The sequence below is a fragment of the Carcharhinus amblyrhynchos genome, chromosome 21 (genome assembly GCF_965287045.1).
Source record: "Carcharhinus amblyrhynchos chromosome 21, sCarAmb.v2.hapA, whole genome shotgun sequence".
NCBI lineage: Eukaryota > Metazoa > Chordata > Chondrichthyes > Carcharhiniformes > Carcharhinidae > Carcharhinus > Carcharhinus amblyrhynchos.
In genome coordinates, this window is record NC_137344.1 from 34039743 (window position 1) to 34055301 (window position 15559).

The 15559-nt window shown below is 39.6% G+C and overlaps 1 protein-coding gene across 3 annotated transcripts in view; it reads right to left on the reverse strand.

Annotated features, from left to right (window-relative positions):
- The window catches only part of LOC145356353 (nuclear distribution protein nudE-like 1), a 50557-nt gene that overhangs the window by 13291 nt on the left and 21707 nt on the right, over positions 1 to 15559 (reverse strand). For all 3 annotated transcript variants that reach the window (XM_080209006.1, XM_080209004.1, XM_080209007.1), the window contains exons 3-6: positions 9266 to 9419; positions 5004 to 5152; positions 3762 to 3898; positions 1349 to 1519 (exon numbers count right to left, since the gene is read on the reverse strand). In XM_080209006.1, coding sequence (XP_080065132.1) covers positions 1349 to 1519; positions 3762 to 3898; positions 5004 to 5152; positions 9266 to 9419 — 611 coding nt within the window. The remainder of the gene's footprint in view (positions 1 to 1348; positions 1520 to 3761; positions 3899 to 5003; positions 5153 to 9265; positions 9420 to 15559) is intronic.

Below are 15559 nucleotides of genomic sequence, written 5' to 3' on the forward strand. Positions count from 1 at the left end.
TCAATGTATACTGAAATCAACCGGCTCCTTTATCATTCTTTGCTTTTCTGAGCACCCACTTTCCTCTTTCCGCTAGGTCAGTCTGCTGTTCATTCAAATCTTATAACGTCTGCTCCCAGTTTTCATTCTCGACCATGTAATGGACTGACAAGGTCTTAGAAACAGAAATGGAGAAGGTATCCACAATTATGATTCTTGGTGAGCTAATTTCCCCAGTTATTCAGCTTTGAATGCTTAAACTTTGTTTCAATGCGATAATGGCATTTTGTATCTGCTTTGCTTTCATACCTTTTACTTTCACAGGAGAGATGATTATATATTAAAATACTGTACATTCCAGTATAAACCATGTTCACATGCATATCGAAGGAACTTGATACACCATAAGCACACACTCCCACCAACAGTGACGATGAGAGGCCTCAGTTTCACATCCCCTAGATCCTCAATTCATAAAGCATGAAAAGAAATCCCAGGTTCCAAACAACTCTTGCTCAGGCTTTAAAATTGTTCCACGTTTTGCTATTTAACAATAGTACATCAAAGCTTTATCTAAAATAATGATAAGGTCCAGACTTTCCACTTGGTTTCAAAGCAATTTTAGTATCTCGAGTAAGTATTAAATGCTTATCTAACAAGCTACATTTTGCTGCTGATTACTAAGCCCAGGGTACACATTTTGGACTCTGATGATGTTAATGTTACAGATTTGTACTGAACATGTTGGTATTTGAACACATTTAAGGCACTAAATTAGTACTTTAACACTGCCAAATCCAAGAGATCCATTTAAAATCTGGCACTGAAGCTCACTTGAACATTAGCACGGTATGTCTGTGAAACTACTCACCTGTGTATCAACATTAATTCAACCTCTCTTTCTGTCAGAAGGATTAAAATGTGTTTGGCCAAGTGAAGTAAGATGCATGTAATAAGCACTCTGGTTTGTTAGAATATTCTGATTAGCATGAAGAATGAGTCCACACACTGGATCCTCACTGCATTTATATATATGTGTGTGTGCACAATGGCAACTTCAAGATTAAAGTGAAATGAAAGCACAAGCGCTTGGTTTGTGGAAGCATGCCAAATTATTTAACACATCTTATTAATGCACACATCCCATCTCTAACATAGCTGTCTGACTTTAACAGTCAAACTTGGGAGGATTTTAGATTCTGTACCAACTTGATGGCTGGCTGAAAAATGTTAATTTTTCCCAAACTCTGACTGAATCAAGGTGGTAGCCGCCCCAGTTGACTGGAAACATATCAAGGAGGCCATACTTTTAAATGTACAAAATCAGAATCAATATTCCAGCAATGCTTGAAAAACTTATGTCACATACCTTTGGGTGAAGCAAACCCATTGCCTGCAGTCCGTCCTACAGGTGTAGCTGGTAGAGAAAGGGATGCTTGCACTGCTGTATCCATTTTCTCACACTCCAGCGTTGGTGAACTAGGGGCAGATTTTCTTGTTACTTCCTGCCTTTCCCTTACTGCTAACTCTTGGCGGAGATCTGCAGAAACATTCACAAGATTGCAGTTCAACAAGAATTTAGTGTTGTGGTACAGAGTAAAGGTTATGAACTTTAATTTTATATCATCAATTTAATAGCTAAGCACAACTCTGATAGTAACATCATAAGGCTCCAAGAACACAGTCAACTCATCTGCACTACTGCAAACGAAACACCCAATGGTCCGTACATAATGAGACCTCAAATCTCAAAATGCTGAATTTCTAAACATTCCCATATAATGTAACAAATGTACTGTTCAGAGATTGGGTGCAGGTATTGATACCTTATGTGCACTATCGCTAAGAATGGTTATGCAGATGGAGAAAGCACATTTATTTTCTTTGGGCTTGGTCCCACTAACATATCTTTTCTGGACTCTTGAACAATATCTCTGGTTCCTAACTTTGCACTAACTCAATGTGCTGGTGTTTCACAATGTTAGTGCATAGACCTCAAATGTCACTGTAGCTCCTAGAGTGAGAAATTTGATTTTAACATGGGTATTCATCAACTGGGCTGGCAAGTAACCAGCCAGGCAACAGATACAGGAAACAAAAGTGCATTTGTTTTTATACTGTACTTCATCACGTTAATGATGGAAGCAATTGTGCAGAATTTTTTTTTAAATTATTCGTGGTACACAAGATTGGGGGAACGGCAAATTGTGCGGAGGGTGTGGAGAGTCTGCAGAAGGATCTAGATAGGCTGGGCGAATGGGCCAGGAAATGGCAAATGGAATTTAATGTTGGCAAATGTGAGGTGGTCCACTTTGGTAGGAAGAATGGTAGGAAGGACTATTACTTATGGGGCGAAAAACTGCAGCAGGCGACGGTGCAGAGGGACCTCGGGGTCCTTGTGCATGAGTCGCAAAAACCCAGCTTGCAGGTGCAGCAGGTGGTCAGGAAGGCGAATGGGATGCTGGCCTTCATAGCGAGGGGGATTGAATATAAAAGTAGGGAGGTCTTGCTGCAGCTGTATAGGGCATTGGTGAGGCCGCAGCTGGAGTACTGTGTGCAGTTTTGGGCGCCGCACCTGCGCAAAGATATTTTGGCCTTGGAGGGAGTGCAGAGGAGGTTTACTAGGCTGATACCGGAGTTGAGGGGGTTGAGCTATGAGGAGAGGCTGAATAAACTGGGCTTGTACTCGTTAGAGTTTAGAAGAATGAGGGGAGATCTCATTGAGACGTATAAGATGATGAATGGGATGGATAGGATAGAGGTGGAGAGACTCTTCCCGCTCAAAAAAGACAGTAGGACTAGGGGGCACAGCCTCAAGATAAAAGGGGGGCGGTTTAGAACAGAGTTGAGGAGGAACTTCTTCACTCAAAGTGTGGTGAATCTCTGGAATTATCTGCCCGTTGAAGTGGTGGAGGCTGCCTCGCTAAATATTTTTAAGACGCGGGTTGATGGGTTTTTGATAGGAGAGGGGATTAAGGGTTATGGGGAGAGGGCGGGAAAGTGGAACTGAGCAGCGACAGATCAGCCATGATCTTATTGAATGGCGGGGCAGGCTCGAAGGGCTGGATGGCCTACTCCTGCTCCTATTTATGTTCTTATGTTGCCCATCCCTAGTTATCCAAGAGCAAGTAATAGTCAACCACATTGCTGTGGCTCTGAAGTCACATGTAGGCCAGACCAGGTAAGGAGGGCAGATTTTCTTCCCTAAAGGACAGTAGTGGACCAGAAGGGTTTTTTCTAACAATTAACAATGATTTTATGTTCATCAGTAGATTCTTACTTGCAATTTTTTTTTATTGAATTCAAACTCCACCATCTGCAGTGTTGGGATTTGAACTCAGGTTCCCAGAACATTAGCTGAGTATCTGGATTAATAGTCTACCCATAATACTATAAGGCCATTGACATCCCTGAAATCACTAATTCAGCATTTTGATTTTGCACTTAATATAAAGAAAAGGGCTGGAATTTATATAGAGCTTTTCATGATCAACAGACCTTTGAAGTATTTTCAAAAATACCTTTGAAGTGTAGTTATTGTAGGACATTCGTGACAAAAAGCAAATTTTGTATTTGAGGTATGAAAAAAAGAGAGAAACTGAAACATTGGAATAGCAATGTAATTCAGATAATTTAGTTAACTTCACCCCTTTGCAAGAACAGCAAGAATAGAAAAGCCTTCTTAATCATGTGTATATTGGTTCTATTATTTAAAGTTTGTATGCGTCCAGTTCGCACTATAGCAATGCTGTCTTAAAAAGAAACTCTCAAATTCAACACACCTCGGGCTTCATCTTTTAACCTCTGAACAGAAACAAGAAGTGATTCCTTCTCATCAAGTTCACTTTCTAAAAATGCATTTCTTTCAATTGCTTGATTCAGCCGCTGTTCGAAGTCTTCTAGTGATACTATGGTAGCCCTAAACACAAATATGAAAAAGACTTATTAATACATGACAAGGCCGTGATACTATGATCGATTATTTCCTTCGAAAATACTGCAATGGAAGGTAGAAGTTACTAGAACCAATCTCTTGTCTATGACTTAAAACTAAAAACATTTTTGGACCATATTAACGTTGCATTTAACAAATACAAAATTAACAATTTTGATCATTTGTAATTTAATCAATTTTGCTTCAATAGATAAGTGATCAAAATGTAGCTAATATTCATACTTCAATTTTCAACTAGATTTAACAAAAGAGAAGTTATGTTTAACATAGATTGTATCAAAGCAGCATCTTTAAATGTAGGAAACTGTTCCAAAGCACTTAACAGGAGCATAACAAGACAAAAGAAATTGACATCAAGATAATGGGAAGACATTAGGACAGGTCCAAGAGGCAGCTTTTAAAGGCACGGAGGGAAAAAAAAAGTAGAGATGTTCAGAGAGAGAATTCCAGAGGTTATGGCTCAGGTGGCCAAGCCATGATCCCAAATGATGGAGAAAATGCACAAGGCCCAGGTTGTAAGGCTGGATGAAATTAAAGAGATAAAGAGGAGTTAGGTCACAGAAGGCTTTTAATAGAACAATGAAAATGTTAAAATCAAGGCACTGGAAAATTGGAAACTGCTTTACATCAATGAATAGAGCAATGATGTGAATTTGTCTTGGTTTGGATAAAGATACAGGCAGCAGAATTTTGGCTGAGTCCAAGTTTATGAAGTGTGCAAGATGGGAGGCTGGCTAAGAAAGCACTGGAATAGTCAAACCTGCAATTTACATGCGATCTGAATGATAAAGACAATGTCCAATTAACATTGCTTGCTGCAACAATGCAGCAATTTCCAGTCAATATCTTTTCACGTAATCAAATAAAAGGCAACATTTGGCATTATTTCTAGAATATAACACAACAATGCTCCTTTAATCCTCAAAATAGGTTCTCCTGATGCACTTCCAGAATCATAGACTTAAGAGGACATCCATGGAATTTCAGCAGTACCATAACCAAATGATCTAAACTAAACAAATAAAAGTTTCTTTGTCTAAAATAATGCCATACAAAACTAAATTCTTACCTTTTGGCTCTTTCTAAATCATCATTTGCCTGCTCCAATTCTCTTACATATTTGTGCAGTTGATCTTTGATACCTCTCGTTTGACCCAAGTCATCTTCTAGCATAGATATCTGTTTATAACTCTGTGCATACTGTTGTTCAAGTTTTTCCTGAAAGTAAATAGGAAAAAAGAAGAAAATCCCAAGATCTGATTTATCATCATTTTACATTTTTAAAATCCGGGCCCCAATTTTTAAACCCACAATGTACGATTTCCATAAAAATGTTGCATTATCTCCCCACAGCTCTTCTGTGCAAAACAATTTAAATTAATTCCTGTTTGTGTATCATTAATTGAATTTAATCAAGTTGCAGTATTCATAATTAAATAATCAACCAGGTCCTTGGCCTTTCTAAGCCATGTGATTTTGATTCCAAAACATTGATTAATTCCTGGGAATATCTCTAAAATAATTATCTTGGTCAGCACACAAGTTCAAACTTGAAATGATCAAATTACTTCATTGCAATAATCAGCCAACTGCATAATTGAATACGCAGATCTACGACTATACATTACTACCATTCACTTAACAGAAGACTGGGTTAGAACATAGGCTTTTTTGACATGTGGGACAAGAATTTAGATCCAGCCAGACTGTTTGCTATCTTTTCCAGCTACAAGAATTCAAAACAAAATGAGTTTGGTTTCAACTTCTATTCTTAGTAGCACACATGACAATGTCCAGCATTGGCAGTCTCAAGGCATGTTGTGGGGATGTCTGAAGGAAGTTTTAATGAAATGTTGCAGAACAAAATGTTACATTCTCTTTTAATGTTATTCCTCAACTTTGAAAGTAAAATTTGCCAAAATTGAAATAAATTGTTAGCAAAGTTAGCACAAAGTCTGTGCAAGATTGGCTAAGAAAGTGGAGGGTAGTGGTGAATGCTAGATACACAGTGCTACTCCCCAGGGGTCAGTGCAAGGACCACTTCTCTTTTTATCTGTGCTTGAATATACCGCACATCATTTCAAAGTTTGAAGATGACACAAACAATTGAAATTGTACTAAACAATGAGACACACAACAACAAACATTCAGGAGGATAGAGTGCTGAAATGGGCAAACATGCGTCAGATAAAATTTGAATTAGATAAACTTAAGACTTTCATTGTGAATATTGAAACTTTATAAAATTCAATTAATGATGCATAGTCAGGACTTAATTTAGATTGCCTTGCACAGAACAGATGTGGGGAGATAACACAACATTCTTAAGAAAGTGTTAAGATCCAGCTGAAGTATTTTGTTCAATTCTGGGACACCAAACTTTTAGCAAGGAGGTCAAGGCCTTGGAGATGACACAGAGTTACTAGACTGACTGCATGAATGAGGCACTCCAATTATGTGGAGAGATTGGGAAGTCTGGGGGTTGTTCTCCTAGCAGCAGAGCAAGTTAAAATGAGATTTCTTTGAGATGTTCAAAATCATGACTAGCTCTGATAGAGAAAATAAAGAGAGACTGTTTTCCAACAGCAGTTGGACCAGTAACCAGAGGAGAAATTTAAGGTGATTGGCAAGATAACTAGAGGTGACATCGGGGGCAGGCAGAATGTGGAGCTGAGGCCACGATCAGATCAGCTGAGATCTTATTGAATAATACGTCATTTGGCCCCTTGGGGCCAAATGACGTATTCCTGCCCATAATTCAGGTGTTTATCTAACAAGAGAAAACGTATTCTTTTTGGTTATACAGTGAGCTGCTGCAGAACGCACAGAGTGATGGAAGCAGATTCAGGATTATCATTCAAAAATGAATTCAATAAATATTTAAAATGGAAAAACAAACATTTAACAAAAGCTTAACAGTAGCAGGTGGTGGGATGAATCAGGTAGCTCTAGAAAGGGCCAGTACAAGCACAAAGAGCTGAACACTCTTCTTTCCTGTTGAGTCTTCTATGATTCCAATTACAATCACTGAAATAAACAGAGTTTTGTAATTACTGAGAGCAATTGTTTCTTTAGTGCAGTCGGTGTATAAAACTCGCAAAACTAGTAGGGGCAAATTAACACAATGAGCAGGAAGAACACTCGTCACTGACTACATAGTAAGTTTTGCCCAGAGGTCTAAAGATCCCTATAGCATCATACAGTAGTATAGTAACTGACTGCAGCATTCTTTACTGGGGAATTCCCGGCGCGGAGCTGCAGTGATGTTATTGTGTTGTCCAAGCAGCTAATCTTATTAAAGGATTTTCATCACCACCCAAACAGGGAAAAAATAAAATCACTTCCTTTTCCAAAGAACAAATTATAGATTAGAACACGCAGATGAGGTGAATTAGAAGTTAAAAGATTCTGAAGAACATGTAAAAAAATTAAAAAGAATTAGATTCAAAAATCTACTAATTAATAATTTAACAATAGCATCGTGCGATTAGTACTTCTTTGGCCCACATGCGATTTTCCCGGCCCAACTCACTAAAAAATTAGCGCATCGGGATGAGAGAATCACCCCCCCCAACTCTGGTCTAGTATTGTCCACTTACTAAGTGAGGTTGCAGAATCACATACCTATAAGAACAACCTTAATTTAAAACATTTAATTAGAATCGGCATATATAAATCTATTTGCACGTTTTAGCACAAACTTAGATCGAGCAAATTACAACATCAAAACAAATACAGATTTGTTTTGTTAATTTCGTTATTTGGAGTATAATCCTGAAGCTTGCAAGACCTCAGTTTGCATTGAAGATTTCACAAGAAAGCTTTCTAGGTTGTCCATGTTAATAAGGCGAGATGTAAAGTGGAACCTGGATAACTGTCTGTATGGAGGGACTCTACTCACAAAACCTCGTGAGCCTCCTGGCAGGCAATTCAAAACAGAGCGATAGGGATCCACAAACAGCTTGTACAAGGATAGTGCAAAGTATAGTGACAGGACAATGTTTGTGGTTAGTCAGCAAGCATACATATGGAACAAGTTGCTCTTTCCTTTATCAATCAGATTATCTATCTGTGCTGGAGCTCTCTCTTCCATCACCTTCACCATTGGATAAGCTGTCACTAGCCTGGCCTGCAGTGGGTTTTGCTGATTCCACAGCATCAACACCATCATGTTTTTCATAAAGAAACGGCCTGGGAAGTGATATCCAGTAAGGACCGTGATCACGCAAAGCAGCATGACTGCACAAAAAACAGACAGCAATCGCAGCTCAAGTACTATCAACCACCGCCATATGCCTAGGTGAAGCTTAGTAGAACCATACACCACACAGGAGAAAAGGTCAACAAAAAGGTGAAAGGAAATCTCTCAAAAAAGTCTTTTGGCGAGGAGAGAATCAGTGCAACTGATCATGTCAAGGGCAGAAAACAATAAAAGGGGAGTCTGAAAAACAAGAAAGCAATTTTGTGCATCACCTGCAATAACAAAAAAGTACCACAGGGAGATTAATGGCAGCACGGTGGCACAGTGGTTAGTACTGCTGCCTCTCAGTGCCAAGGACCCCGGTTCAATTCTGGCCTTGGGTGACTGCCTGTGTGGAGTTTGCATGTTCTCCCCGTGTCTGCATGGGTTTCCTCCGGATGCTCTGATTTCTTCCCACAGTCCAAAGATGGGCAGATAAGATGGATTGGCCTTGGTAAGTGCATGTGATCACACAGGTAGGGTTGGAGGGTGTTGGGACAGGATAAGATGTTCCTTTGGAGAGTCGGCGCAGACTCGATGAGCTGAATGGCCTCCTGCACTGTGGGGTTTGGACAGCATGATGGCATTGTTGTTACCTCATAGCACCAGGGACCTAGGTTCAATTTTGGCCTTGGATCACTGTCTGTGTGGAGTTTGCGTGGTCTCTGTGTCTGTGGGTTTCCTCCGGGTGCTCCGGTTTCCTCCCACCCTCCAAAGTTGAGAGAGTTAGGTGGATTGCCATGCTAAATTGCCACTTATAAATGTCAGGGGGATTAGCAGGGTAAGTACATGGGGTTACAGGCATAGGGCCTGAGTGGGATTGCTGTCAGTACAGATTCGATGGACTGAATGGCCTCCTTCTGCACTATAGGGATTCTCTGATTCTAAGTACAATGCTTTGAATGGTACTGACTGGAGCCACTTCTTATGCCATTAGTGGTCCTCCTGTTCTCAAATGGAGACCTGAAAAACTATTTATGTTTTACAATCATTCTGCATGCAATGCTCAGTTATTATGTTTGTACAAATGATAATATAGAGACCATCCTTTTATTAAATTATTGACAAAAAAAGGTTTTCAGTCCTCTTACCTTTAATAATTCCAAATCCAGTTTTAGTCTTTGGTTGTCGGATACTAAATCTCTATTTCTGTGTTCTGCCTGCTCCAATTGTGCTTCTAACTCGGCTTCAAGTTCCCTGCTTCCCTCCTGGAACTCTTCCAGCTCTTCACGGGTTTCCTGAAAACTAAATAAGAGGATCAACTGGGTCACAAAAATGTTTCTGCTGTCTCATTTTTAGCAGTAAAAAAAGACTAAAACAAAAAATTTTTGAATGCAACACAATATATTGTGGCAAATAATTAATGACACAAATGGCCGCTCACTGGACAAATAAACTTCTGATGGGTACCTAAAGCCTGGTGTGGACCAAGCCATCGAACTGACATCTTAGATGTAATTCCCAGTCTGTGTCCAAGGCAAGTGACAGCAGCAAGGATAGCAGATCGGCACCACTTGTTCTACAAGATATACTGCAGCAACATGACAGGACTCCTTCAAACTTGCAGCTTCTACTGCCCAGAAGAACAAAAGACAGCAGGCAAACACCAACACCATCGCTTCACAGATATTTCTGACTTGGAATTTGTTCCTTCACCGTCACAGGGCCAAAATCCTGACATTTCCTAACAGGACTGTGGGTGTGCCACAGATTGACCCCAGTGTAAACATATTGGAGGTGTCAGCACGTTCTGACAGCCTGATGACATAGACAGCTGGAATATCAACAATTCAGTGACCTCTAAACAGTATGCAATAAATACCAGAACTGTCCGTTTTGCAGTCTTGTGTGACAAAGCCTTTAGATGACATATAATGATTTAATTATGCCTGCTGGTTTCACATGGATATTTTGAGGGTAGTGGAAGCCAGTAGCCTGGGTTAATCTAAGATGTGGAGATGCTGGCGTTGGACTGGGGCAAACACAGTAAGAAGTCTCAACACCAGCTTAAAGTCCAACAAGTTTATTTGATAGTAAACCCACAAGCTTTCAGAATGCTGTTCCTTCGTCAGGTGAGCGGAAAGTTCTGATCAGAGAAGGGCATATAAAGGCACACACAGTTCAAAATACTGATTAGAATGTGAGTCTTCTCTGATCAGAACTTGCCACTCACCTGACAAAGGAGCAGCGTTCCGAAAGCTTGTGGGTTTACTATCAAATAAACTTGTTGGACTTTAACCTGGTGTTGTGAGACTTCTTACTTAATCTGCTATGGCACATTAAGCAGAGGTATCTTTTGCCCCCAACCTCCATCTTGCTACTTTAGCTCTAGATCGCCTTATTATGCAGTGAAATCATCCTTCCAAGCGTTAAATAGAAGTCTGCCAAGTTTTTATTATCCACATGATCCACTTGAAGTATCGAGGAGTATGGGGAGTGGGCTGGAGTATGGTCTTGAGACAGAGGATCATGTTGAATGGCAGAGCAGGCTTGAAGGGCTGAATGGCCTACTCCTACTCCCATTTTCAATGTTTCCCATAAAATCAGTTCATTTTGAAAACGAAAGAAGGTTTTGCTAGCCAATAACTCCCAAATCACTCAAACAAAAACATAAAATGGAATGGCAAACACATCACCATTTTTTACATTATTCTGGCAGTAAATGATACCATTGGTCTGAATGCAGTCTTCAGTTAGTTAACAATGCACACAGAGAAAAATTGCATCTCATGATGACATTCTAACAAGAATTGATTTGAAAATATGTTACCTACATGGGTAAAAAAAAGGCATCTATTAATTAACATTTTAAACCTATGCAGCACAAGCTGGGAAGTGAATTCTGAACTATGTTCTCTTGATTGGCACTCTCCTCATTTCCACCCTACGTACCATCCTGAAGTCATCATCACTATCTTCACTTAGGCAAAACATTCCAAGGGGCATACCAAGAGCAAAATCAAGGAAAATATATCTGACATGAAGCCACAGGAGGAGACATTAGGACAGATGACCAGAAGCTTGGTCAGAGAGGCAGATCTGAAGCGTGGAGAATAGGGTAGATTAGAACAGTTGTATAGCGACAAAGAGATTTCAGGAAGGAATCCCAGAGGCGGTGCCACCAAAGCTACAAATCGGCAGCTGCCAATCCTGGGGTGATTAAAATCCAGGATGCAAAAGAGACCAGATTTGGGGGGAGAGAGCTTGAAGGATTGCATGGCTAGGAGAGTTTGGATACTGGGTCAGACGAGGCCATGAAGAGATTCAAAAACAAGGACGAGGATTTTGAAAAGGAGGCCTCAGCGGATCAGAAAGCAGCGTAGGACAGAAAGAACAGATGGGATAATGCATCAACGGAACTTGAGAGTGAATCAAGGTACAAGCAGCAGAATTTTAGGTGATTACAAGTTTATGAAGGATGGAATGTTGGCCAGGAAATAATTGGAATAATCTAGAGGTAACAGTGACACAGATGAGGGTCTTAGCAGGTGAGTGGGGGGGTAGAGTCAGAATCATGTGATACTGCAGATGCTGAATCAGGTGGTCTTGGTGAAGTGGACATGGAGTTGTAAGCTCATCTAATAGCACTGAGGTTGCAAACAGTCTGCGTCAGCTTTGGTTAATTTCCAGTGACTAAAATAGTGGCCAGGACACAGTTTGTGGTGAGGAGCAACAACAATGGCTTCAGTTTTCCCAATACATACAAAGAAGGAAATTTCTGCTCATCCAGAATTGGATTTTAGACAGTGTGACAATCAGAACAGTAAATAATGGCTCCTAACAAATGTGATATTATAGTCTGCCCTCAGCACACTGTTACATTAACATCTAGCAGACAAGTGAACAATTTAAACTGACTACTGCAATTTTGTTCTTTTAATACACTGCATATTTTACATCTGATGAAAACAGACTTTAAAACCTCTCTTCACAGGTCTCATGATCATCATGGAGATAAATCAGGAAGTAGATGCATCCAATACTTTATTCAGTAATGTTCCACATCAGAAACTAAACAATTCAGAGCTGAAATATTTTTGCTGCAGGCTTACAGTTGTACTTAGAGCTGAGTAATCATCATCTGTAGTTTGCTGTAATCATGGAATTGGTAGTACAAAAGCTCATTATACACAGTCAAAGTGGAAAAACTCTACAGTCACGAATGCTTAACTGAACTGTGCTGTGTTAGCTTGTTGAACTCGGTTAAACAAAATAGTACCAAATTTGATTGCACAAATCATGTCTGTTATCGCATGATTCAAGTGACTGCCTGACAGCTAAAGCCACAGAAAAGTGTAACATCAAGTGACTTGGAAAAAAAGGATAGAAAGTAAGGAACTGTGACTAATGCGAATTTAAAATATAAAAAAAATTCAAATGAAAAAGGACAGCAGGCTAAGTTATGAATTATAGTAGTCCAGATAATTGTAATTACTGAAAATAAAAAGTAGTGCGCTTTAAAAATGACCCATAATATATATTTTCCAATTGGAAAATTGGTAATTTGCAGTGAAAACATAGCCCTCATCCGAAGCATTGTACAACTTTGCTCAAATGGATTTAAACTTAAAATAAGGAGGCATCGTTCTCTGCACAAATACAAGATGCTTGGACCAATTTCATTCATAGAATCCCTACAGTGCAGAAGGAGGCCATTTGGCCCATCAAGTCTGCACCAACACTCTGACAGAACATCTTACCCAGGCCCTCTTCCCCCCACTATCCCTGTAATCCTTTTTTAAAACATTTACCAGGGCTAACCTACACGTCTTGAGACACTAAGGGGCAATTTACCATATCCAATCCACCTAACCTGCACATCTTTGGACTGTGGGAGGAAACTGGAGTACCCAGAGGACAGACATGGGGAAAACGTGCAAATTCCACACAGACAGTTGCCCAAGACTGGGATTGAACCCGGCTCTCTGTGCTGTGAGGCAGCAGTGCTAACCTCTTCGCTACCCATGGTGGTTGAATTATTGATTGAATAATTACTTTGAATTGGCACAAGATTTTCTTGAATTACCTTCAAGTGTTTAAAACATTCCATGCATCACAGGGCACCCAGTTTAAGAATATGAGGTCTGCTATTTCAGGGAGAGAACAGGAGGATTTTCTTCTCTCAAAGGAGCATAAATACATGGAATTCTCTTCTCCAGAAAGCAGTGGAGGCTGGATCATTGTATTTATTCAAGACAAAGTTGGACAGATTTCTGATAGACAAGGGAGCCACAGGATATGGGCAGGTGGGGCAGACAAAGTGGGGCTGAGATACAACCAGATAAGCCATGATCTTACTAAATGGTGCAGAAAGCTCTAAGGGCTGAATGGCTTAATCCTTTGTTCCTTAAAGAGAGCATTTGTCAATTAGTAAGTAACAGAGGGTACATGAGAAACAACTGCAAGTAAGGTTAAAAATATTTTAAGTTTTTCAAAATCAGGATGGAGGGTAAGGCGACTGTATTTAAGAAAAAGTTTTGTAAATTATAACTGAAGGGTCTTCCATCGATACAGCAGCTGCAGTAGACCAGAGCATAGAGGGGGCATAAGGAACTTGGACTCAGACACTGCAGAGGTAGAGTCAGAGCAGGGCCATTAGACAAACTGCTTAATTAAACTATAAAGTTAACTGTTAATTTTCAGAAAGCAAACCATCTTATTTGAAAATGTTGTGATGACTTCACATGCAGAACCAGGAAGAATACATCATGCAATTCTGAAGTAGAATATTTTGACTCGATGGCGTATGTTCTATAACTATTTCTCACACATGCACACCCACCCCTATTTGCATCAATTAATTACATGGATCACTTACAGCCACTAATAAAGTTGCCTGTGTTCAGATCTATAAGCAAACAGCAAGAGCTACAAAGAAATATTTTAATATTTTTTGAACTGTTTACCTCATAGCTTCTTACATTAAGTTCTTGAGGGCACATTATGCTATCTTTCAATTTGTGCTGACTTTAAGAGAACACTTGTGGCCCAGGTCTACTGTATATTTTCACAAAAATGCTTCAGCATCACCTGACGAATCAATGGATCTACAGTGTTATTATAGACTCGATGGACTGCTCTTGTACAGATCATGGGCTCAAAGGATTATATGGCTCTTTCAGTTCTGTAACCATTATAATTTCATGATAGTTTAATGTGGACTTCTGTGGAAATCATTTTGAGGTTGTCTGTCTATTGTGTCTGAAGAAACACTTGTAATTCTCTAAAAATAGATCTTCTGGCACCTGATCTTAAAGAGTGCAGCAACTTTACATTTGCTTGCAGCTGGCTGAGAGCTCCAAGGTTCAGATTTTAGAGGTATTAACTAGGTCTCGCTCAATGTACAATTAGCCTGATACCAATTACAATGGTGGTGAGATCATTGCCACCATTGAGTTTTTTTTTAAATAAGCAGCAAAATGGGTCAAAGCAGTCAGGAAACAGGCACAAAGAAACAACAAGGATGGCCCAACTATATGTGACAGCACCAGCGCTTCTGGCACTGACTAAAAATAGGACACTCTAAAGCAAATCATTTGTATCATAATTTTGTCAGTTCAATAGCAAACATCTTGCACTTAGGAAGAGCAGCTTTAGAATTTTGAACACTTTTTGCCCAAATGCACTTTGGCTCAACACAACAAAATATACCATTTCCTCATGATGGGCAGTAAAACAACATCTGATATTGTTCCAATCCAAATCATGTGATTTGATCACAAGGGGTTTCATGCGCCACTAAGCAGAAAAAAAACAAGTCACCTTTCCAGAAATAGAATCAAAAGCTAAACTCTACCAGTACATTTTCTATGAAACACTGCAGATCAGAATGTGGTTCACAGACAAGATAGAGATAAAGATCATATTAGGGAAGCCATTCAAAGTTATCTCCACATTTTTGTCTTGTAGATATACTCAGACAGGTCAACCTAAAAAACGCATTAAAAAACCTGACAATTCAAAACAAAAGTACAGTAGAGTATTGCTAAAGAAGAGAGGCATGTTTGGCTGAAGCTTTTTGTCTTGAACTCATCAGGACAATTGCAAGAATGCCAAATTTCAAGCTATCACAACAATTTATACTGCAAGAGAAAAGTGTGCTGGTTGATTGGCTGAGACGTTGTCATGGAGAAGCAGAGGCTCTCTAAGCTCAATTCAAACTGTAATTCAAACAAAGGCAAGGGTCTAAACATATAGCTATTGCTTGCAGAGAACAGGTCCCTGCATATGAATGTTACTTCTAGTGAGTTTAACGATCCACATTATAAGCTTGACTGATTATAATGAATTGGTAGTATAAATATTATCACACTTAGGAATATCCAGCAAGTGGTGCCCAATTTTGGAATCACATCTAACATTGGATGTTTTGGTTTGGGTTTTGC